Consider the following 24,002-nt stretch of genomic DNA (forward strand, 5'->3'; position numbering starts at 1 on the left):
CTGAGCCACAGTGACATCACTTCCAGTTTTTGGCCCCCACACATTGGCTGTGTCCATGGCTGGATTTTATGTTTAGCTTGTAACACAGCTACAGTTTGAAAAAGCAGTCATTTTCACTCCTTTGTAGAAATAGATGTAATATTCATTAGATGTAATATGTAGCTGAAGAAGAATTGCACACATTTGAGAAGTCATACTTAATGAAAAATCTTATTTTAAAATCAGAAAGCAATAAGAAATTGCACTGTTGTGCTTTCCAAGGATGCTAGAACAACTTTGGCGTATAATGAATTAAAGGTGGTCATACATGGGTCAATAAAAGCTGGCGATGGTCAGCAGTTATCAGCCCATATATGGGGCCCTCAGACAGACCTACCCAACAGATATCAGGCCAAAAATTGGCCATGTGTCCTGATGGCCTCCAACCCATGTGAGCAAATATATCCCCCCAGTGACACTGCTTGGACTTTGAAGCAGATTTGTATCAATAAGGACCAGATCTTAAATAGTACATAAAAACCAAAATACATGCAATATTAGTTTTATTAAAATACTTGATTAATATCAGGGGATAGCTAAATGGACATGGTGTAAATTGTTTTGGAAACAGACACCGTGCAGATTAACCATGCAATATACAGAGCGCAATGCATTCCAGACTAGATAAAGGACTAACCTGTAACTCCTTACATCAGTATTTACAGAGTACCTGCTGAAAGTCACAGCAGTTCTACAAAGTTTACTTTCCTAAAATAAAAGTATAGTTCTCATAGCAAGTAATTGCTGATTTATTTTGAGTCTTAGTCTTTTTTAAGGTTCACCATCCGGTCTATTAAAGCCTTCCTAGTCTGCTCCACTTCCTTACTTAGGCGTTCAATCTCTCCCTTTAGTCGTTCATTTTCTGCTAACAAATGGGACACTTTCTTTTCATTCTCCTCTTCCTTTTCTTTCACACGTACTTTTCCTCCTCGTGACTGACTGCTTCTCTTTCTTTTTGATGGTGGCTGGCTGGCAAAAGATTCCTCATCCTCTGTGTGGGTATGTACTGAAGAGCTACTGCAGTAATCGAGCTCAGGCACGTCCGACTGCGGAGTATCATCACTTACTGGGGAACCAGAGAGCTTACAGTTGTCTTGTATTTCTGAGTTTATTAGTTCCAAGACAGCAGAAGGCAGCTGTTGTACAGCAGCTTCTAAAGCATCAGTATCCTCATTGTCCATAACCAAAGGTGACTCAATAGTCCACAAGTAAGGAGATTGGTCCACAGTTTCCATTTGCTGTAAGTCCTAAAAAAAAGAAAAAAAAATTAGGCATTGTAGGCCAGAAAATACCTGTAAATTAAGCAATTAGGGCATTTTGCTTAGAACTCTTCCCACCACATGCTGCCAGTGTGACAGATCAAACAGAACCCCCAAGGTTCTAACCACTAACCTTGCTGAAAGATGGCAACAGCATGCTTTACATAAAAGTACCTAAGCTGAGGAGCGTTGAGGAGAGGTGATGAGCTTTGGTGCAGGGAACGTCAGTACAATCTTGTTCCAATGGGTGTAGTAGTACTTTTTCCAGAGAGTTCTGTACTATTCATGAGGTCAGCTACAAATAGTGAAGCCTGGACCAATATGGTGGTCATGCCCAGGCTGCCCCTGGCTTCAAGGCTGAATGGCCACAGGCCTCCTTAACACCTCAGCTCTACTTTGTTAGAATTTGCTTTCAAAGAGCCAATGTCATGCTGGGATTTGATTTGGGTGAGGCTTGCTTAACAGGCCCTAATAGAACAATTGTTAAAGAATCCCCATCTGCCCTGCTAATGTATAGCAATGCCAACCTAAAACTTAAAATGCTGTTTAGTTGTGATCCCAAAACCCAGACAGCAGATTTGCGGACATCAGACATTGATGTTTTTCCCTCAGTCTAATGCTAGATAGCCAACCAACAAAATGAGAGCAAACAAATTAGTTGGTCACTTATAAAACCACCAACCTGCTCTTCTGAAACAGGGAGCAAATTCCCAGTGTCCTTTGTGTCGGCCCACAAGATGTCTTGAAGATCTTCATACCAACATTCCAGCTCCCACCCAGACAAAGTGGCCATGGGGCCACAGAATGGCAGAGACTCTGCCATCATTTTGTATGGCAATCTTGCTCAGAAGACTGTTTCTGTAAAAAGGGAAAATAAATCAAAATATGTAAAAATGCAGACAGTGCCACGTGCCTTACCTGCAAGCTGAGTGGGGGGGGGGGCGCACTGCTAGGCGATCAGTCACCCAAAAAGTTAGGGTACACTGAAATAGAAGAGCTGGTCTATGGAAGCAAAGACTGGGCTGTGCACTGCATACGAGGACTCCTTACCTAGAGATGTAGGAAAACCAAGTATGTGCAGATGGCATAGGCTTCCAACCAATCCAAGACTTATATGTCATTTTATGAAAGCATTCAATGAATCCAAAGGTTTAGAAATGCCTGTAGCACTTTAGGGGTTTAGTTATGATAAGAGGCTTCCATCAGCCTAGTGGTCCTATAGAAAGGCAACTACATGCTGTATATGTTCACAACTACAGTTTAGCCAAAGGCTTAGATTTCAGTGTCTTACCTCAGGTATGGTGATGTATAAAGATTGTCTTTCTTCTCCAACACTATTAAAAAGAAAAGCGTGATTAGCTTTTTTTTTTTGTAAAAAAAAAAAAAAAAAAAAAGTTTATAGCAAGGCTACCATATACATTATATATAGATACAACAGTTCAGGCTACTCGATACAAAAACAGAAGTCAAATACAAAAAAAATTGCTTCAGTGGTGCTTAACACTATTATTACTAATTATTAGGAAACCGTTTGAGCCAGAAAAATCCATATGCATTTATTATAGAAGAGGGCACATTTTATGATCTGGGTCTATATGTCAGGATTAATTCTCTTTCCCAGAGGTTTGGAGTTGTGTAATGGATAACGAACCCTACCCACAGTGAGGGCCTAAACCCTCTTTAAATATGTATTCATTTGTCTGTCTTTTAGGGGTGGTAGATGAATTGGTTACCTGGAACCACACAAGGAATTGAGATCAGTCATCTTCTGTGCTCCAAAAATCCCATATATAATTAAATGGACCCACCCGCACTGGCAGAATGGATTGCATTAATAAAAAACTCCCTTTAAATCAAGCAGACATACATAGCAAGAACTCCCTGCAGAAATCTGAGGCAATATGGTCCCCATGGCTAAATGCCATTGCCCTATTAGACCTGCCCAGTAACTTATTTCAACCAAATAAACAGAGCTTAATCTGAAAGGTTGTCTTTTTCTATTATTGATACAATGACGGATTATTGAATAAAATGACCGCTTGCCATGGTACAAAAGATATCGGGTGATTATTTGGGGTCCACACATGGACTGAAAATCATACAAAATGTAGTACTGGTTTGGCCAGCTTAAGTCTTAGTGAGATCTTAAGCAATAAGGAGGCAATGTAATCAAAATGGCAACTAGATCTAGTAACCCATAGCAACCAATCTGCAGGTAGTGCTTACTAAATTAGGATCTTGAATACAATAGGCCTCGAGACTGGTTACTGTTACAGGTTAGTCTTTATTTTTTTTTTTTTTTATACAAATAACCTTCACACAACATGCACCATAAAACAACTATAAAACTTTGCCAGCTCGGTTAAAAAAAAAGGTAATTCCCCTCTAAACACCCTTAACCGAACACAGATCTAAAAGGTGCCCATACACGTGAAGATTCGCTCGCTTGGCGAGGTCGCCAAGTGAGCAGATCTTCAACCAATATCCACACCTACAGGTGGCAATATCAGGGAACATGTAGGCCAATTCAATCGTTTAGCTCTGGGGCCAAACAATCTAATTATAATGGCGGCAATGGGGCAGTCAGTTCGGGGACCGCATCTTTTAACTGGCCCGATCGATATATGGCCAATTTGGGGCAGATATCGGTCGGGTATGGCCGTCACTTCTGCCCCTACAGGAGCCGATAAGCTGTCATATCGGTCCAAGGGACCAATATCAGCAGCTACAATCGGCCCATGTATGGGAACCTTTAGTGTGGGAATGGACCCAAGCGGAATTATACAGGGATTTTTTTGGCCGCTGTAATCTGCTCTACTGCAAGCAACAAAACTTCACTAGGTTTTCCCACCATTAATTCATATTACTGCCGCTGGGAAGGAAATTTGGGATATTTTGTCAGCTGGAGCAGCGCAGATTTAGCAAAGGGGAACAAAATGTTTGTGACATTGCCCTGAAGGAAAGCAGCCTGTATTTATATTCAGTTAAACAAATGGACATTAAACAAGATAGTGATTGGTTTCATTTTATCATCTTGTTGTTGGTTCTACAGTCACTCTCAGCACCTGTTTAACTATGGGTGCCTTGTAATATCCATTTTGTGAGTAAAGGTGGCCATACACAGGCAGATTTAAGCAGTCAATTCAAGCTCTTTGGACTCTTCAGAAAGAGCATTTAGTTAATTGTTAAAGACTCTGCCCATGACTTTAATTTTGCTCTTAAATATTTTAGTTCAGTTTGGCCAGGGGGGTGGAAGCCTAAATTTCATCTGGCATGTGCAATTTCTATAGTTTTAGATTCTACCATCTACAATAATATAGGGCAGGTAATGGATCACCAACTTACATCCCGTGAGAGGAAAATTGAGGAAATTGAGCAGCAGAAAATGGAAACATAAGAAATCACGACAGCTTGGATAACTGAATTGCCGTTTGTTTTGGCCAGCAGTGTTCCATTGTCCTATTCTGTGACAAGCTCTATCAAATGATGTATATGGTATGCTCCAGTGTTTAGGAGATAAGGAATCATTAACAGACAGTCCTTGGAAAAGGGCAAATGAATATGCCTGTAGGACAAGCATTTTATTACTGGTCTGTGCCTGTACTCTCCTTTATCGGGTTTAATAAATGCCTTGGCTGATTTCAACCCCCCTGGTTGCCTTACAGCAGCACCAGGAGTGGGATAAAGTTAAATGGCTATGAAGTCAGGCAATACACGCACCGATAATATACGATATTTGGTGCGTGTATGGCAACTCGGCAAGGCGACAGATATCGCAGAAGGTTGCGGATATCGGTCGACACTCCAGTCGGGAGCCATTGAAGGCGTCTGAGCAAAATCTGCCTTCAGGGCTGAATCGACAGAAGGAGGTAGAAATCCTGTTGTTTGTACCTCCATATCTGCCGTTTCAGCCCTGAATGTCAGCGGAGGGTTGGAACGATCTTTTGTGCGACCACCATGTGGCCAGCTTTAGTGCTTAATCTATGCCAGCTGCTGTGTGATGGGAGTCACATTGGGGTCCGGACAGCTGGAGAGTGGGATCTGCTGCTGGGCTGCTGTGTCTGCCTGGCTGCTCCAGCTGAGAGACAACAGGGAGGAAGGGAGGGGGAGCCACCGCTGTATTGTAATCCTGGGCTCTGTAACCGGCAGCAGTGCGAGAGTGGGCTCTGGGACAGGCTTAACCAGCACTGACTGGCCCTGCCTCCACTCATTCATAAGCCTCAGATACCTGGGATGCCGTAGGTTCTAGAACTGAGCACTCTTTGCCCTTTTGGTCCCATATAGATTGTAAGCTCTACGGGGCAGGGACCTCGTTCATCTTGTTTCTGACTCTTATTGCAACTGTACCTTGTATTTATTTGTATTTATTGTTATACTTTGTATTTATCCATTATCTTTAACCCCCTGTTTGTATTAATGTATTCTACTGTACAGTGCTGCGTACATAAGTAGCGCTTTATAAATAAAGACATACATACATACATACATACATTTCGCCCCAACCAACAAAACAGACTCTAAAGAAATTATAGAGCATCTCCCCTAATGGACCATACCAGAACGAACAGTCTTACCAGTATCAACACTAAAGATGAACTACATCTCTCATCTTATAGACTCAGGCTCTGCACAGCGTTGGAATAATAAAATGGTCACAAAAAAACGTCACTGTGCGCTTGCCTTACTAGAGCCGGATTAAAGGCACACATAGGAGATGCCGATACCTATGTCCAAAACTCGCTGTAATCAATATGAACACAAGAAATAACAATACCTTTCTCCACGTAGGGTCTGTTCTCTTTTGACAAATAAAGCGACAGCGTGAGCTGGTTTGTGGTTGCACGTTAAGAGACTGTGGGCTCATGTTAAACATCGTCTGCGTCTTCAGCAAAACGACTGAGGATATGTGCGAAGAAGCCGCGTTATATAGCTCGCTGCCTTAGCCAATCAGATCGTCGATCCCAATCTAGCGTACACGACCCTTATCCTATTGCTTCCTCATTCGCCTCTAGCCAGACGTTCCGGGGAGGACTTCTATTGCCAGCCCCCAGGTGCCTTCTACAGCCAATTAGAAGGCTAGCTGAAAAAGCATAACGAGGTATGAAACGCAGAGGCCCGTCAACCGGAAGCCTAAAGGCGGAGACACTTGGGTATGCTGTTGTGCAGTCAGAGGGTGTGTTGCGGAAGTGTTTTGTTGGAAATCACGAGACGAGAGTGAGTCATAGTGGGTGATGCAAGAGCTGGCAAGCTGGGGCCAAGCCTTCCCCCAACCCGAGGGACTTTCCAAGCTTGCTTTTCACCTTCAGGTTGTACGACCTTGTCCGCAACCTGGTTTTATCATAAGAAAGCAACATAAATAGCGAGAACTAAACCTAAAGAAGTAATACAGAGAGATATAAAACCTGCGTTGCTAGAAACAACTAGCGACTAATCCTAACGCCAAAATTGTATAAGGTGCCGGGTTTTTTATCGTTCCAATTATTTAAAGCAATTTCACTTTAGAAATGTAGCTGGCTAGTATACCAACTAAAACACACAGGGGCATATTTATTATAGTGTATAAGCCAGCATGACTTGAGGCGATAGCAACCAATGAGATATTTGCTTTTGTTTCTAACTTGTGATTATTAAAATCTAATTGCTTATTGGTTGCCATGGGCAACATTACCTGTCATGTTGGCTTACACACTGAAATAAATATGCTTCTTAATACCACCTTATAATGTATCTAATTATACAGTTCATTACTCAAAAATAATTTTATTCCAGTTTGCCATGTACATAATGAATACATCTTTATTTAAAAAAAAAAAATCCATGAAAAGTCTATATTAAAAAACCTGTACAAAATATGTATGAAAAAAATCATGAAAAACAATGGAATCCTTAGGTGTAATAGAAGTTAATGTGGTCAAATGAAGTCACTTGATAGTGTCAATGTAGATGGACAGCGGATGTTAGCTGAACAGCATCAATTTAAAATAGCAAAAATACTAAGGTGAAAATATTGAAGCAGTAACAGGTGGGATGGTGGTTTTCCTGATGGAAAAACGAGTTATTTAAGCATTGACTGTTTTAATTACTGAGGCTAGTGCTAGGCATTGGGTATAGATGTATAACTCTTTAATGTACCACCACTCTTTAAATTTGCTGCTTCTCTGCTGTATCTAAAATTGTTGTGCATTGCACCATTATCATCATTCATTTATTTAACCAAATTTGAGGTTATTAAACTGGAAAGGCGCCTCTTCTAGTGAGAAAGTGCTATTGGGCAAATGGGTGACACAAGAGTAACACTCACCCCTTTATCCCTGGTAACCAGTAAGTCACACAGTGCTTTCCTCCCTGCTTTCCATCAGCATGTGTAAAAATAAATTCTGCAATCATTTCCAATCTACTGTACAGCGCTTCTTACATAAGTAGCGCTTTATAAAGAAAGATATACATACATACATACATTATTGTGTGATAACCATATGCACAGATATACCCAGTGCCTATCGCTAGCCTCAGTGATTGCTAACCTTACCCGCCTGTTACTTCTTACACAAAACTCCAAGCTGTTATAAGAGCCCTTACACACAGGCATTTCTTATGCATTTAAAATGTTGCGCACATGAAATTGCATATATTGCATTTAAATATTTTTTTGTTTAAACTCACCTAAGTGTGTTTTTGCTATATAACACAACTTTGGATGCTCATACCTCCCATCATATGAAAAACAGATTATGTGTATTGCTGCATTACACATTATCAGTTTTGTTATGATGGCTGCAAACAGTGTAGCCATGCCCACTTTGTATTCACACCCTGAAAATACCATGCCAAGTTAGCAAAAACACACCCTTTTTTTACATGATTGAAACAGATACTCTGTGGCCCTAAAGCATTTCTTGATGGACACCGTGGTGGCCCCAAAGCATTTTATGACAGATGCAGTGGTATCTTCTCAAGCATGGCAAGCCATGCTTCCCTCTCCTCCCCCGCAGCCATGTTCTATATAGTTTGTGAGTGACTTTGCAGTGTCATCTCCAGAGACTGTGACAGACGAGCAGGAAAATAACTGGGACCGCTGGCTGGGGGGGACAAAAAATCAGGACTATCCCAACAAAAGTGGGACAACTGGGAGCTATGCATTTGTAGTCACACCTGGAAAATACCATGTCAAGTTAACAAAAACACACCCCTTTTTTGTACATGATTAAAACAACAGAACCAAGTGGCAAGCCATGCGTCCCCTACTCTCTGGACAGCCATGACTTATAAAGTTTGGGGAGTGACTTTGCAGTCTCATCTCGGGAAACTGTGATGGACCACCAAGAAAATTGGACTTTTAATGGGCTAACTCCCTCGCTGAGCGTGCCTGTTTAAGTCTTAACTTAGGTGTGACGGGGAGGGAGATCTTCGGGCACAAGAGCATCATGGGGATTGGGTCTGGACCAGCAGGGCCCACCAGGTTTTTGCTCGGTGCCCCGCAGGCCCATCCGACCCTGTTTAGCATTGTGCATCAGTTTTTAGATTAATCCCCTTTACTTTCTTTTATTTGCACCAATCAAAGATTATTCTGCTGAAAAGACAATTGAATCTTCACACCTGTAGTGTTTACTTTTATAAGTTTTGCGACCTGAACTTTAATCCACCATGAAAAACATTATTTTTGCTGTTGCAAAAGAATACAGCCTCTATTCCCCAAAACTAGCACAAATTATAATGTACTATGTGATGCATTCATAGTATTTCCTTGCTCTGATCATCCAAATTATGTCCAATATGTTGATAGTCAAACCTGGGGAACCTGGGGCCCACCAGAGAACCTCATTCCAGGGGCACACAAAACACAAGTGGACCAACTGTCACAGTTTTTGCCACCCACCCCACTATAAACACAAATGAGCAGGTTGTCTCCACAAAATATGGGTGCTAAAGGTCAGTGTCAACATATTTAGGCTCTTTTCCACAGCTTTAGCTCTAGACATGCCAGTAAGATCACTGCAGAAATAGATTACAAACAAAGAACAAATCAACCCCTGCCCTGCCAGTAATTAGTATTGATTAATAAGTACATTAACCCAAGACATTCTAGTAAAATTACTGCAGAAAAAGACAAAACACACATTAACCCCAGGCATGCCAATAACATCATTGCAGAAAATTGATATATTGAAAGTATTAACTTACACATGGCAAGCAGAATGTCAGGCTTTCAGCAGAGCCAGTATGACAGTGAGAGGGGCCACTGGGATATAATGTGGTATCTCAGTGGGCCAGTCTGACCCTGGGTAAAGATGTATTTAATTACTGAATGTGTGTAACTTGGCCCTGCAGTATCCCTAAACATACTTCTATTGCAGAGAAAGAGTTTCTGCTTAGCTGAAATTTCAAAGGTCTAGCCAGTAGAATAATAGGGAGGCAGTATTACAAATGTATTGAAAATATACTTGCCAGGAAATTTCTAATACACAGTTATTCCACCAGTGGCCCTAGTCATTGGGGGTTAAATCTATTATCAGTATTAAAATTCAACTTTTTTTTTAGATTTTAAATATTTGAGAAATTTTGCATAACAACGAAGCAGAAAGGAACATATTGATAACTGACAGTGTATCATTGAGTATATCAGCTACATTGCGAGCCTGCAAAAGATATGATAGCTATATTTTGGGGGGTTGTGATTGGGGGGAAGGGGTGGAATGGAATGGCAAGACAGTAGGAGAAAGTAGGAGAATAGGTGCATGGTTTGAAAGGGGCAGTTTGAAATTGTTTGAGGGTTGCAAACAGTTCTTCGAATCTACATATTTGATAATTTTATGAAACCAGTCTTTAACAGTTGGGGTGTATGATGATTTCCAGTTTAGGGAAATCAGCATTTTTTCAGAATTGAGCAAGACGGGTTCTAAGTTAGAAAGGAAAGGGGATATAGAATGAGGGCCATGGAATAATAGAACATATGCAGGGTCCTCGGGGATATCTTCCTCTTTGTTGACTGGTTATTTTACAGACTTTCGCCCAAAAAGGTCACGAAGTGTTGCAGAAGCAGCAGATATGTAGCACTGTCCCTCTTTGTTGCATCTCCAACACCTACCATTTGTATTTTGAAACAGTTGTTGGAGTGTAGAGGGAGCATAATACCGTTGTGTTAGTATCTTATAATATAGTTTCATTCTTGTAGTCAGCTACACCTACTACTAAGGAGTTTCATCACCATCTTGCCAATCTGTTCTTCATCTGGTTATATGTTTACTTTTTATTTCTAAATTACACTGTTTACATAGCAAATAATTCACTCTACTATTTAAAATGTATTCTTGAACCAACAAATGTATTTTTTTAGTTGTAATTTTGGTGTGTAGGCAGCCATCTCAGTGCATTGTGCTTGAGTCTAAGCTTTCAGAAGAACTGCTTTCAGGTAACCCAATGATCCCCAACCAGTGGCTTAGGGGCAACATGTTGCTCACCAACTCCTTGGATGTTGCTTTCAGTGCCCCGAAAGCAGGAAGTTATTTTTGAATTCCTGACTTGGTGGCAAGTTTTGGTTGAATAAAAACAAGATTTACTACCAAAAAAAAGCCTCCTTTAAGCTGCTAGTGTGCATAGAGGCTGCCTAATAGCCAATCTAAAGGTCCCCATACACCATAAGATCCACTCGTTTGGTGATGTCGCCAAGCGAGCAAATCTTCTCCCAATATCCCCCTTCTACGGGTGGGCGATATTGGGAGAATCCAGGGTAATTCGATCATTTGGCCCTGGGGCCAAATGATCGAATTATAATGGCAGGTATAGGAAAAGTCGGTCCGGGGACCGCATCAATGAGCCGATGCGGTCCCCGAACTGACTAGATTTTCTAACCTGTCCAATCGAGATCTGCCCGATTTTCAGACCAGATAACAGTCGGCAGGCCTGTTGGGAGTGGCCATACACTGGCCGATTAGCTGCCGAATTGGTCCAAGGGACCAATATTGGTAGCTACTATCGGCCAGTGTATGGAGACCGTTAGCCCTTATTTGGCACCTCCATGAACTTTTATGATGCTTTTGTTACTCTCAGAGTCATTTTACTTTTGACTGTGGCTCACTAGTAAGAAAAGTTGGGGATCCCTGAGTTAAACTATTGTTTCTCCTACTCCCATGTAACTGGAAGAGTCGCAAGACGGACTTGGATTTCTTACTATTGAGTGCTATTCTGATATCTGCTGGGAGCTGCTATCTTGCTACCTTCCCATTGTTCTGCTGATTGGCTGCTGGGAGAGGGGTGATATCACTCCAACTTGCAGCTCAGCAGTAAACGGTGACTGAAGTTTATCAGAGCACAGGTCACATGGCCGTGGCACCCTGGGAAATAAAGAATATGGCTAACCCCATGTTAAATTTCAAAATTAAACATAAAAAATCTGTTTATGTTTTTGAAAAACAGATTTTAATGTAGGATTGTGCTGGAAAAGCTCTGTTAACTGCTGTGTTTTGAAATAAAACATCATAGCATTCCTGTAAGATCTCTAATCCAGGCTCTTATATATGGAAAAGATAGCCAAACAGTAGGCAACACCCAACGTTTGGTAATACTTTACTATCTGCACATACTTTATATGGTCTAAATCAGGGCTCCCTAACTTTTTATACCCGTGAGCCACATTCAAACAGAAAAAGTGCTGGATAGCAACACAAGCATGGAAAAAGTTCCTTGGGGTGCAAATAAGAGCTATAATTGGCTATTTGGTAGCCCCTATGTGGACAGGTAGGCTCTGTTTGGCTTTACACTTGGTTTTATGCTACTAAAACTTGCCTCCAAGCCAGAAATTCAAAAATGAGCACTTGCTTTGAGGCCACTGGGAGCAACATCCAAGGGGTTGGTGAGCAACATGTTGCTCACGAACCACTGGTTGGGGATCACTGGTCTAACTGCATACATGGCTTATCTGATTCCAGGCTGTGTTTAGGGATGCGTACTTTAGTATCCAAAAAGTTGTAGAGCTGAAGGTCAACTTCCATAAGCCCGTCAGTAAAATAGTTCCCAGAGGAAAGGCCAGACTGTTAAGGGGACAAGTGGAAAAGGGTACAGGTATGGGACCCATTATCCAGAATGCTCGGGACCTGGGGTTTCTGGATAAGGGGTCTTTCTGTAATTCGGATCTCCTACCTAAAGTCTGCTAAAAATATTATTTAAACATTAATTAAACCCAATAGGATTGTTTTGCCTCCAATAAGGATTAATTATATCTTAGTTGGGATGAAGTACAAGGTACTGTTTGATTATTACAGTGAAAAAGGAAATCATTTTTAAAAATGTGAATTATTTGATCAAAATGGAGTCTATGGGAGATGGCCTTTCCGTAATTCTGAACTTTGTGGATAATGGGTTTCCGGATAAGGGGTCCTATACCTGTAATTAGAAAGGGAATACTGAAGATGGCATTTGTCCTATACTGAGAAGGTAATACCAACAAGCAAATGATCTTGGTGTTTAATCCTTCTATACAGTTTGTCTGACCATTGGAGGTGTATTACGTATGAATTTGAGGATTGCTGCAAGTACCCACCTATTGTTTGGTATTTGAATGGAATGAATAATTCTACGTAGAACAGATGCTTGACAATACGTCCGACAGCCTAGCAGTGATACTTCATTATATCCTTTCTCTTTAATTAATGTCTTATGACTAATTCGCAATTTTTTTTCCCCTGCCATATGAATTGTTGTATTTCCTTTCATAATGTGTGAGAGTCTCAGATAGGGAGTGAAAGTGTTTATTATATATACTGTATATTGTACAGGGCATGATTGTCATTTTTATCACAAGTCCAAACCAATATAACGGTTTGTCTCTCCTAATTCAATTTTTTAACACAATTCTGCAAGTTATTCGCTACAAAAATTGTGAACTTGAGTTTCCGAATATTTATTAAGTGCAAAACACTTGAGTTCATGTAGAAGTCAAGTCAGTTTTATTTTCAAAATTTAAGCTACTTTTCAAGTAAAGTGGTCAAGATTAATTTGAAATTTGGCAGACTCATTGAAAATGAAACGTAAAATGTGATTTCACTGTGTTTTCACATTTTTAATAGTTCGACTTTTTAAAAGATTTTTCATAAATAAACGCACATTTGAGATTGTTGGCTTTTAAGATTCAAAAAAATGTCCCCTACTGTCAAACACTCGGTGGGTCTTTTACCTGCTATTTTACTCAAGTGCATTTCCTGATTGGGAAGATCTAGCACTAACTAAAGGTGGCCATAGACGGTAAAATCCGCTTGCTTGGCCCTGGGGTCAAACGATAAAATTAGATTGGCGGGTATAGGTGCATTCGGTTTGGGGGCCGCATCAACCAGCCAATGCGGTCCCCAATCCAACAAAAAAATCAAACCTGCCCGATTTCAGGCCAGATGTCAGTCGGCAGGCCTGTCGTCTAAAGGACCGATATCGGCAGCTAGAATCGGTCCATGTATGGCCACCTTTAGTGTGACCTCTTCCTATATTGGGAATAGAGCCATATTTATATAAAGGCACCTGAGGACCTTTACGTAATGATGTCACTTTCACTGGAAATGACATCATGCACAGCTGTGCACGTGAGGTACTTCCACAACCAGGGGAGGAGCATTTAGGTCCTGACTGGGAGCTTGTCTGAGTAAAGTATTAAGTAAAGGATTCACTGGAGTGTGAAGGGACAGAGGCAAGCAGTGGATATGTGATACCAGAAAAGGGCCACACAGTGGCCAATAATACACCAGTAGCCATTTCTGTCTATACCTAGTTTAGGCCTTAAAAAATAAGTAAACCTTTTTTTTTTCTATCAGTAAAATTACTCTAAACAGCCTCTAGAATTACATACCTTTGTCTCAGCATTCTGTCTGACCTGACTCCTCAGTTAGAAGTTGATTGTTTCCCTTGCTTCCTTGTGCAGAGTGAAGCCACGCCCCCACTTCCTGTTCAGTTCTCTCATCACTTTGACTACTGTAGTCGAATTGGAGAGCCTTCTGCACATGCCTGGAGGCAGCAGGAGCCAGTTTGTGAGTTTGATGAGGGAACTGAACAGGAAGTGTTCAGTTCAGGAAGAAAGCTTTACCATACCTGAGTAAAGAGCCCTAGAAGCTCCCTGTTTGTTTAAGATAGCAGCTGCCATTTTAGCTTGGTCTTTGTAGCTTCTTGCTTGCAGCTCTAGCTGTTGGTAGCTCAGATTACACATTCCTAAAGAAGGGGGAATGAGTTTTATAAATTCTTATGGGAGGGGGGAGCAGAAGGGAGAGAGGAGAGAGTGTGCAAACTCTGGCCCCAGGAATGAAGGATTTTTCTGAGAGAGGAAGTCTGATACTGAAGAAAATGTTTACAAAAATCTAGACAAGAAATCCTTTGTTTCTTTAAAGTGCAGCGTTTCTGTGAGTGCTTATGGCTGTATTTACATAGACCTTTCTGATTAAGCTTACTTAGTTTTTACCTTTTCTCCCCCTTTAAGATTACTTTAGCCCAATTGCACCCATTGTCTTCTTCTTTTTATCCATTTTATTCTCTTAAATAAGCCCTTGTTTTCTTCCAAAATCTTTTCATAGTTCTCACAGAAAAATTTGGACCCTCTGATGCCACTGTGAAAAACCCCTGAAAACTCAAGATAACTTTTGTCAATTTGATTAATTGCATTGTCCTAAATTAGCCTTTCTTGTACCTTAATTGTTGATGTGCTTTAACAAAAAACTAATTTGATTTCAGCAGACCCTAGTATGTACAAAAATCACATTTTATTAATCAAATTGCTAGCAGAGGTGCCGATTTAGTATGATTGACAACCACTAAAAAGTGTTGTTCCTTGGTGAGGGCTCTGAGTAGGAAATAAAATGAATTGTACCGTTGGTCATGTATTGGGCGCAGGAAATGAGGTAGAAAGTGATTGTTTTATTGTTCCCTGGAAAATTGGCCCTTTTTTTGCAGTAATTCGCACTAAAGCCCTAATGCCATGGCCTGATAATTGAATATTACTTTTGCTGAATTGAACGGGACCCTTAGAGCACAAAAATAATTACCTTCCTCTAGTCACCCAAAAAAATATATCGTGAGAAGAGGCTTTGAGTATATGTTATAAATAACGTGTGAGCGGAGGCTGTGATGACAGTGACCATGACTACCTACCAACACACAAAAATGTATTTTTTTCACTGACAAAAGTAGGAGTTACTAGTAGAAGAAAAAACGATTGCTAGCGGGCAGCTCGGCCTATCGCGTTCTAGACACGCTACCGTCTTACTGGCGGCATATGTTTGCACAACACTATAAGCGCTCCGTAACTCCCCCAGGGTGGCTACGTACAGCGTCACGGCGCTTATATACGTGTTTTTGTGACGTCACGATCCCGCGAGATGAGAGTTTGTGACGTCGGGATTAGCTGTCCGGCAGGAGCCAGGGAGCTGAATATTAACGGCGTTGCGGGACGTTTAAGCAGCGATCCGGGACTGCGGGCTGTGTTATGAGAAGCGGAACTGTCCCGCGAAAAGCGGGACTGTTGGGCGGTATGCACTGTTTATGTATATATAAGGCTAAAGCCACAGCACTGACTTTGTTTTTTTCTGCTCGTATCATTATTAATTATTAAAAAATGACAGATTTCCGCTCAAAAAAAATCATAGTGTTTTTCTCAAAAACTTGGTATTTTGGTATTTTTTGCATCTGGTGGAATCATATTTGTCTGCCATTGGATACTGCAGTGACAGAGCTGTTATTGTGGCAATGTAAAGTCAAAGCACTATTATTTAACCACAAACCTATAGTTTTTAGTCTCCTCAGGAATGAATGATCGTAGTTACTGACAGCAATGCAACTCCCTGGGCTTCTACCTTGTTCTTTCCAGGAAGCTGTTTTGTTTATTAAATTGTATCAATTCAGTGGGATATGTGCCTTGGCCCTGACATGGGCTGATGTCTGTATTGTATCCCCTGTGGGAGGAAGGCTTCTTTCTAGGGGTGGCTGTCTGCTGTCCAACCTGTGATCCTTCAGCTGCATTGAACTACAACTTCCATTGACAAGTAAAGTTGCTGGGAGGATGAGGGGATATGTAGCTGAAGAACAGCTGGAGGGCTGCAGGCTGTGTTCCTGCCCGTAAACATCCTGTTTGGCGCATCTGCAAACAAAATGTGTGCTCTGTGTGATCAGCCAAGTCTGGGGAGGTGATATTGGGTTTTTTATTCAGACTTGTGCTACGGCATGATTAATATTCCTTGTATGTTCATCACATTCATGCACTGAAGATCTTAGTCACCCTTTTCTTTTCTTACCCAGTCACGGTATTTCCACATAGCATTTGGTGTTTATGTGTGTTCAACAAAAGTAGCAGCTGGTGTCTGTCGTTACCCCAAAGAGGAGCATGTCTCAAGATTTCAGGTGTTGGGGGAAGGGCCTTGTTCTTGCTTCATTCTGCAGTTGCAAGCTACTGAGGACTATGGGTATTGTAGTTCTGCAGTCATTACGAGGGACCCTATTTAGATCTTGTTGAAACCTAAATAAACCAAAAAGTTCAGTTTGTGTAAAATAAAGAACCACCGCAGTCCACCAAGGAAGTGGACGTCAACTATTTATTGGTTTTTAGCTATTCCAGCTACTTGTTCCTGTATGGTAGGAATGCTTGTAAAGAACTGTTAGTTTGCTTTTCTTATAATATTCAGTCACTGAATATTCACATTTTGCCATGATAAACTGTTTACTATGCTCATGCAGAATTAGGATGTAAGGCTAAAAATGACTGACTTACTACATGGGCAGCTAGTGTTTTGTGAGTGCACTTTATCATCTTTCTGTGTGCACAAAACTTGTTGAAACCAGAACAGTTTAAAGGGTAAATAAAGAGTAGGGTGTCGGGCCACTTATTCCAGCCTTGCATTACATATCTGTTGAGCACAGAACTAATTAAGGTTTCATCTTGTTGAGACGTTATTTTCACCCAAGTACCTGATACTGCCAGGCGGCACATTATAAAATAGTAGCATTTGGAATAATGGTTACCCTTTGAACTATGGAACAATTGTGTAAATAAGTCATACATTTTTGTGCATGACCTCAGTTGCTGATTTCCATGGATTGGCCAGTTTTTACCAATCGGGCCCTTGGGGAGGTTGCATTAGATGGGCTAATAAAATGTAGCCACTGATGACAGTCTACTTGTGAGCTACACTGGAGCTTTTGTAGGATGGTGTTGGATCGACATATTGCATCCTGCAAGTCGGATTTAGTCGCATGGGTCAAAATATAATGGTACTTTGATGTGTAAACTACATGGAACATTTGCTATGGAACACAACACACCTGTTGGATGTGAACATTGCATGCTGCATCTGACAAGGTAAAATCTCATGGTGTCTGACAGACTTTTTTTTTTTTTTTCCTCTCATTGAATTATATTGACTAGGATGTAGGCCCATGAACAAAAGACACCATCTGATTTTGTCTAATTCGACTTGCATTACAGCTGTGGGGATCAGATTTTGTAGGATTCCTACAAAATCTTGTACTGTTGCATGATGAGATTTTGTGAATCTGATAAAATCTGATCCACTAAATCTGGTTTAGCCTTTTGCCAGTCTCACTGACTGACAGGATTTTCACTTTCAGTGGTCATGGTTATTTATCACTTAAAAAGATGCGTGTCCCTGCACAGAATTTTGTTGACATTATCAAAATTCTCCCAGACTGGAAATGACGTAGCTTACCAGCTTGTATACATTGCAATATATGGGCAAACAATCCCTGTTTTGTTAGTAACTTAATGCACAGAATGTCTTAATGTTCTATATATAATTATTATTTATATAGCGCCATCAATTTACGCTGCTCCATATATATATATATATATATATATATATATATATATATATATATATGAAAATGGTGCAAAGGACCTCTTGATGTTGTCTGTATGAATTTTGTGGTCACAGCCTCATTGCACCCACCTCAATCGTTTAGTGGTGAGCACAACTTTCCCTTTTTTGACATTATCAAAATGAGATTGCTCTGTTATCAGTTCCGATACAGTTTGTTATAAGTAGTATGGTACTAATGATTGCATGTACTGCTTTCTTAAGGTGGCCACACACGTGGTGTTTTTCGATCTTTTGTGCGACCGCACAAAAGATTGTTCAATACGCCACTAACGTTCAGGGCTGAAACGGCAGATAAGAAGGTAGAAACAATAGGATTTCTACCTCCTTCTGCCAATTCAGCCCTGAAGGCAGATTTTGCTTAGGCGCCTTCTATGGCACCCGATCAAAATCTTTTAACCCGCCCGATCGGTGAGTTGACCGATATCAGCAGCCTCCTGCGATATCAGTCGACTCACCGACTTGCCATACACACACCGAGGTTTCGTACGATATTATCGGTGCGTGTATGGCCATCTTTACTCCAGGTGCCCTTTCAGCACCAATCACAACATCTCTAGTAAAGCTCCTCTCCTTAAGGAGATAGCACCTTTGAAACAATGGCTGAATGACTGATAACTTTCCTATATTTCAGGAGCTTAAAGGGACTTTGACCATAGGTTTTTCTTCAAAGGGTACCCTGGCCAAAGGTTAAACCTTCAAGTGGGCCTTCAACTTGAAAAGTTCAACAACTGCTGCCACAGGCTGTATGGCTGTTCTTATTAGGAAAGACACATGTACTGCTGGAGAACCCTGCCCTTTACCAAACCATGACTGTCTTACTTTTCTAATTAAAGGGACCAACTTGCCTTCACATATCTTATCACATATTCCACTTGCTTTTTATGTTCTAAATTTACTTTAGCAATTATTATTTTCCTTATTCCCATATAATTGCAGTAAGGTAGGTCACAGGTTACCTACACCCACCCAAACTCACTACTTCTCAATTTGTGCCGAGCCCAGCCAAGGTGCAAGGATTTCGCTAATTTTTACAGGATTTATCTAAATTTTGCCTGCCTGACCCCTAGTCACTACCCTTAATAGGCAGAATTTTAATGTTCAAATTATTTTCTTGCAGCATGTTCAATGTAATTTTCCATTTAGCCTATTTTTTTGGCTGAATGTAGGGAGAACTAAGAAGTAGCCTAGAAATGTAGTACTTTGTTTTAGGCTTCTGTACCAGCCCATGGCAACCCTAGCCCTTTAGCAGGCAAGATCTGTGCCTCCAGAGATGCCCCAGTAGCCCCCATCTTCTTTTCTACTGGTTCCCTGCACATGCTCTGTGCTACCTTCACTTACTGAGCTTCGGGACCGACGCACAATATACTGTATAAACAAAGTATAAGGGCAAAGACGCACAAGACCTACTTAGTAGCAGCTACTTGTCACGGCTACTTAATTCCAGAAAATTCCCTGCCTTAAGGTGGCCATACACGGGCCGATTGTAGCTGCCTATATCGGCCCCTTGGATCGATTCGGCAGCTTATCGGCCCGTGTAGGGGCAGAAACTACGGCCATACCCAACCGATATCTGGCCTGAAATTGTCCAGATATCGATCGGGCAGGTTAAAAGATTCAGTCGGATCGGGGACCACTTCAGCTCGTTGATGCGGTCCCCGAACCGACTGTGCCATTGCCGCCGTTAGAATTCGATTGTTTGGCCTGTATGTCTTCACCCCAAATATTACAATATATGGCAGATAGATGATGTATTCAGATTTACATTACATGGTAGCTCTTAAACCAGTGTAATTAGCATCAGAATTTGTTAATCAGCTTATATGACAGGCCAGTCTCATTTTCTACTGGATAATATGCCACGACCCCTAAGCTAAGCCTCTCAGCAGCTGCCCAGAGCTCATTGAGCATGTCATTGCTGCTATTGAGATGTTCAGAGTTTAGGCTGGTGCAATAAGTTCAGTATATAAAATATGGCATTTTTATTTTTAGGGTTTAGATTTCCTTTAAGGACTTTGGCTGAGATGTAAGGCCTGTGCAGCAAGGAAGTAATGTTTACTGCAGTGGCACAGTATGATCCTCAGCCAGGATGAACTAAATGTGTATGTGCAGAATAAAAACTTGGTCTTTGACAGACTACTTAAAGGAGAAGGAAAGTTACAGTCACTGGGGTGATTTTATTTGCTTGCCTGAAACCCCGGCCGGTGCTTCTGTTAGGAGAAAACTGCACCAGCGACAAGGCGATCCTCTTCCTTCTTTGGTCTTGGCGCATGTGCAGTGAGGTGAAAGTACCAACTTTAACAAAAGCCGTCTTTCTGCTCAACTGCGCATGCACTGGCCCTGGGATCTTGTCAAAAGGAGAAGGAAGAGGATCACTCACCTGCATTAAGGAAACCCTTTTTTCATATTCATCATCATTGAATTAGTACTACCTTGCTCTCCCAGATCACTAGGTTAATTTTCACATGTACCAGAATAGACATCGCCATGGACTTTTCCTTTTCTAAAGTCTGTTGCATCTGCCAACTTTTAAGCACCTATGTCATAAAAGGCAACCAACTAGATGGACAGTGCATGTTTGGAATTTCCCTTTCCCACTCACTTGTGCCTCACAGTTTGCTGTGCGCTCTTTTACATTCCCAAACAGCAGCATACAAGCAACATTGCGCAAGTGTCCTGACTCTTTTCTTCCCAAAGGTGCCTGTAGAATATCGGATAAAGATGCTCTACCCTTTTAGTTTGCACGTCACCATAGCAACCATCTTGTTGAGTTTCTGTTGGTTCGTGTGTAGTGGTGGGCGGGCTTTGAGTGATGATTTGCCATCCTTTAAAGCGCACTCACCCGTAATTTTAAATGAGCATCATGTGCTGCCTGATGGTCTCATCGACTGCACATTTAAATGGGTCTTGGTGTGGGAGGTTTGAATTCTGGATATTTCTTTTATGGAACGTATCACTTTTTTCTACTATAAGGCTGCTGATTAGGCAAACTGGTTAAAGCAGAGCACTCTTAATTGAAAGGATGACACCACCGAAGGTATGATCTTCATGGAGATCAACTCTTGCACTTTTCTTGTCATTTAACCCCTGGCTATTGCAGTCTTCTCCTAACAGGAGCCTGGCCAATGCCAGGGGTTTCAGGTAAGCGATTACAATCACTGGGGGATGCCTAACATTTGGCACCCACCACTCATTTTTACCTTTCCTTCTTGAAACTGTTGCTGCTGAGAAATTGATCAGCCAACATTGTAACCATTTAGAAAGTCAATCATCTGTCATAACAAGCTGCTACTTGCAAACAGGAGTGGAGGAAAAGCAAATTCAAAATTCATTTTAAAAACTTACAAAAATGGGTAGAAAATAAGAAAACAAAAAAAATATTCTTTGTGATGTGCTATTAAAGTTATTTGCATTTTGAGAAGCATAACTCCTTATTTACAGCTTGTTTTGCTAAAAATGTTAATTGTCCAAATCTAATCCAGTTCTGTAATAGACACTGTCTTTAAAAAGCTATTTTGCTATTTTATACTGCAGTATTCCCCATGATTCTGTCTAGGAAAGTTTGCTGGCGTGCTTGGTAACGCTATCACAATTATGCGATACTGACACTAGAAAACTAATCTTCAAAATATGAATGTACACTAAAAGTTACCTATAGGTCACGTTGATCATTTTTTCGCTGATAGGGCTACTTTTGTAAGTATTTGTTACTTGAAGTTCCCAAACCTGACTGTCTCGCCAACCTGACTCCCTTCTCAGCCAGTTATAGCTTCTAATGCTAACTGCCTACTGCTGCGAAAATGTGGCCGCCCCCTTATAGAGAAACATAAAGGATTAGGCAAATACTTTTAAGTCAAAACTATAAAGAGTTTGCAAATACATATGTCATAATAGTTACAAAAAATTCTGGTGTCAGTATCTCTTTAAGACCACAGAAAAGCCTGCTTTGTTTTCTATATTGGCATCTGTGGGCATGTGTCTATGGTGGCCTCTGGGAGGCTATGTAGATAGTCTCATGAGGGCCACTGTGCAGAGGGGCCACATTGTGATTACAGTTCTACTAAATAGGCTTACATTCAAGTTAAATTTATACACTTGTTTTTAAATTCTCCTGAATGGGTTGCTGACTGCAACAGGATTTATCTGATTATTCCCTTCTAAGGGCTCTTGCACACGGGAGATCATTCGCACGCGACAAATCTCCCTTGTCACGGGCGACTAATCTCCCCGAACTACCATCCCACTGGCGAAAATGTAAGTCGCGAGGCAATTTCGGCGATTTGCGAAATCGCCTGCGCAGCGTGTGCCATCCCACTGTCGACTTACATTTTCGCCGATGGGATGGTAGTTCAGGGAGATTAGTTGCCCGTGACAAGGGAGATTTGTCGTGGGTGACTAATCTCCCCGTGTGCCAGAGCCCTAAGGCAGAATTTGACTATGCAAATTATTTTCTTGCAGCTAGTTCAGTTGTCCATGTAGCCTTTTTTAGCATCATAAATTAGCTCACCAATTTGTATAAAAAAATTAATGTAAATTGCTTAATGCTTAGTTTAGGGATGCACCAGATCTTCAATTTGGCCAAGATTGAGCCTTCTTCAACAGGATCCGAATCAGGCCCACGTCCCTGGCTGAACCGAAAACTTTAAATCATGTCACATAAACATAGAAGTTGAGAATTTTTAACTGTATACAGACAGCATTGTTCTCCTTAGCCCCTCCATGACCTAATATGCATGTGCAAATTAGGATTTGGGGTTCAGCTGGATCCCAAAATAGTGGATTCGGTGATTCAGTTTATTCCCAAAGTTATGAGGGTTTTTGTAATCTATTTGATATTGTAAGATACATATATATATATATATATATATATATATATATATATATATATATATATATATATATATATATATATATATATATACATTAATATTGATTGTGCAATAGTGTTATTTTTTTTAGTCTTTTTCTGAACTTGATTACAGCTGTTTATCAAACTGAATTATCTGCATGAAATAGAAGTGCTATAGGATTGAATAAAGCAATATATACCAAGCAGCTACTTTATTTTTAACAAAGCATGGTGTGTGCTGTTGATCCAATCAGATATGAGAATTGTGACCTTTAGCTTGCGATATAATTTTAGAACACTGATGATCAACAGTACATTTTAACCCCAGAAGTCCAGAAAGGACCAGGTGTTAGCATTGCCAGAGGATTTACAATATTGTTTTAAATCATTTCTAATATGTTAGTGCTGTGTTCCACAATGTTTTCCAGTTGAACACTGTTTCAGATCATAGTTTCCATAATGGCAAGATCTCTCAGAATAAGGTTCTGTTGTTTTAGAATAAGATTTGTTTCAGTCCTGAGTATTAGTTATATAATGATTAATTGCTACAGGCATGCAGTAGTATTTTGTACCTTTTGCCAGCTGGTTGTATTTACTTGTGTATTCAACCATAGCCAATAATTTCTGTTTAGAAAACTAAATGTACTTTTTACTAATACATATGAAAAACCCCACTCAAGTAAAAAAATACAAATTTAAATAATGCAGTCATGGAGGCATCTTGCAATGTAAAATGCTAACTATGAGAATATTAAAAATGTCCAGCACTATATATGCATATTTACCCATTTTGAATTCAGAATGTTTTAAGTTTTAAAAATACATGGTTTTCTGCGGTCAGCTTACTCATTACTCTTTTATGACACACAAAACACAGGTTTTGTGTTTTGAAGTAGATGGTGTGGCAGCTAATAATATTAAATTGCCCTGTTTTTATTCTGGAGTCTCTATATCCAACATACTTTGGTATCCTATGCATATTTGGCACCAAACTGTTTAGAA

General features: G+C 40.6%; 2 protein-coding genes across 4 annotated transcripts in view; one reads left to right on the forward strand and one right to left on the reverse strand.

Annotated features, from left to right (window-relative positions):
* Positions 1-525: 525 nt before the first annotated feature.
* ddit3 (DNA damage inducible transcript 3) lies at positions 526-6,176 on the reverse strand. Its single transcript, NM_001045579.1, has 4 exons — positions 6,073-6,176; positions 2,590-2,632; positions 1,981-2,156; positions 526-1,286 (listed from the first exon to the last, which is right to left on the reverse strand). Exons 3-4 carry the CDS (start codon positions 2,122-2,124, stop codon positions 801-803), a joined length of 630 nt encoding a protein of 209 aa, NP_001039044.1. The 5' UTR covers positions 2,125-2,156; positions 2,590-2,632; positions 6,073-6,176; the 3' UTR covers positions 526-800.
* A 271-nt stretch (positions 6,177-6,447) lies between these two features.
* The window catches only part of mbd6 (methyl-CpG binding domain protein 6), a 53,361-nt gene continuing 35,806 nt past the window's right edge, over positions 6,448-24,002 (forward strand). The window contains exon 1 of one of the 3 annotated variants that reach the window (XM_018091056.2): positions 6,448-6,512. The gene's annotated coding sequence lies outside the window, so the exon portion shown is untranslated. 3 annotated transcript variants of the gene reach the window in all.

Source organism: Xenopus tropicalis, chromosome 2, assembly GCF_000004195.4.
Source record: "Xenopus tropicalis strain Nigerian chromosome 2, UCB_Xtro_10.0, whole genome shotgun sequence".
Taxonomy (NCBI): domain Eukaryota; kingdom Metazoa; phylum Chordata; class Amphibia; order Anura; family Pipidae; genus Xenopus; species Xenopus tropicalis.

Bases quoted from the DNA above. Each gene is read 5' to 3' on its own strand.
- ddit3 (NM_001045579.1), bottom strand. From the start codon at position 2,124: ATGATGGCAGAGTCTCTGCCATTCTGTGGCCCCATGGCCACTTTGTCT. The intron at 1,287-1,980 runs GTTGGTGGTTTT...TCTTTTTTTTAG, and splicing joins TCCCTGTTTCAGAAGAGCAG to GACTTACAGCAAATGGAAAC.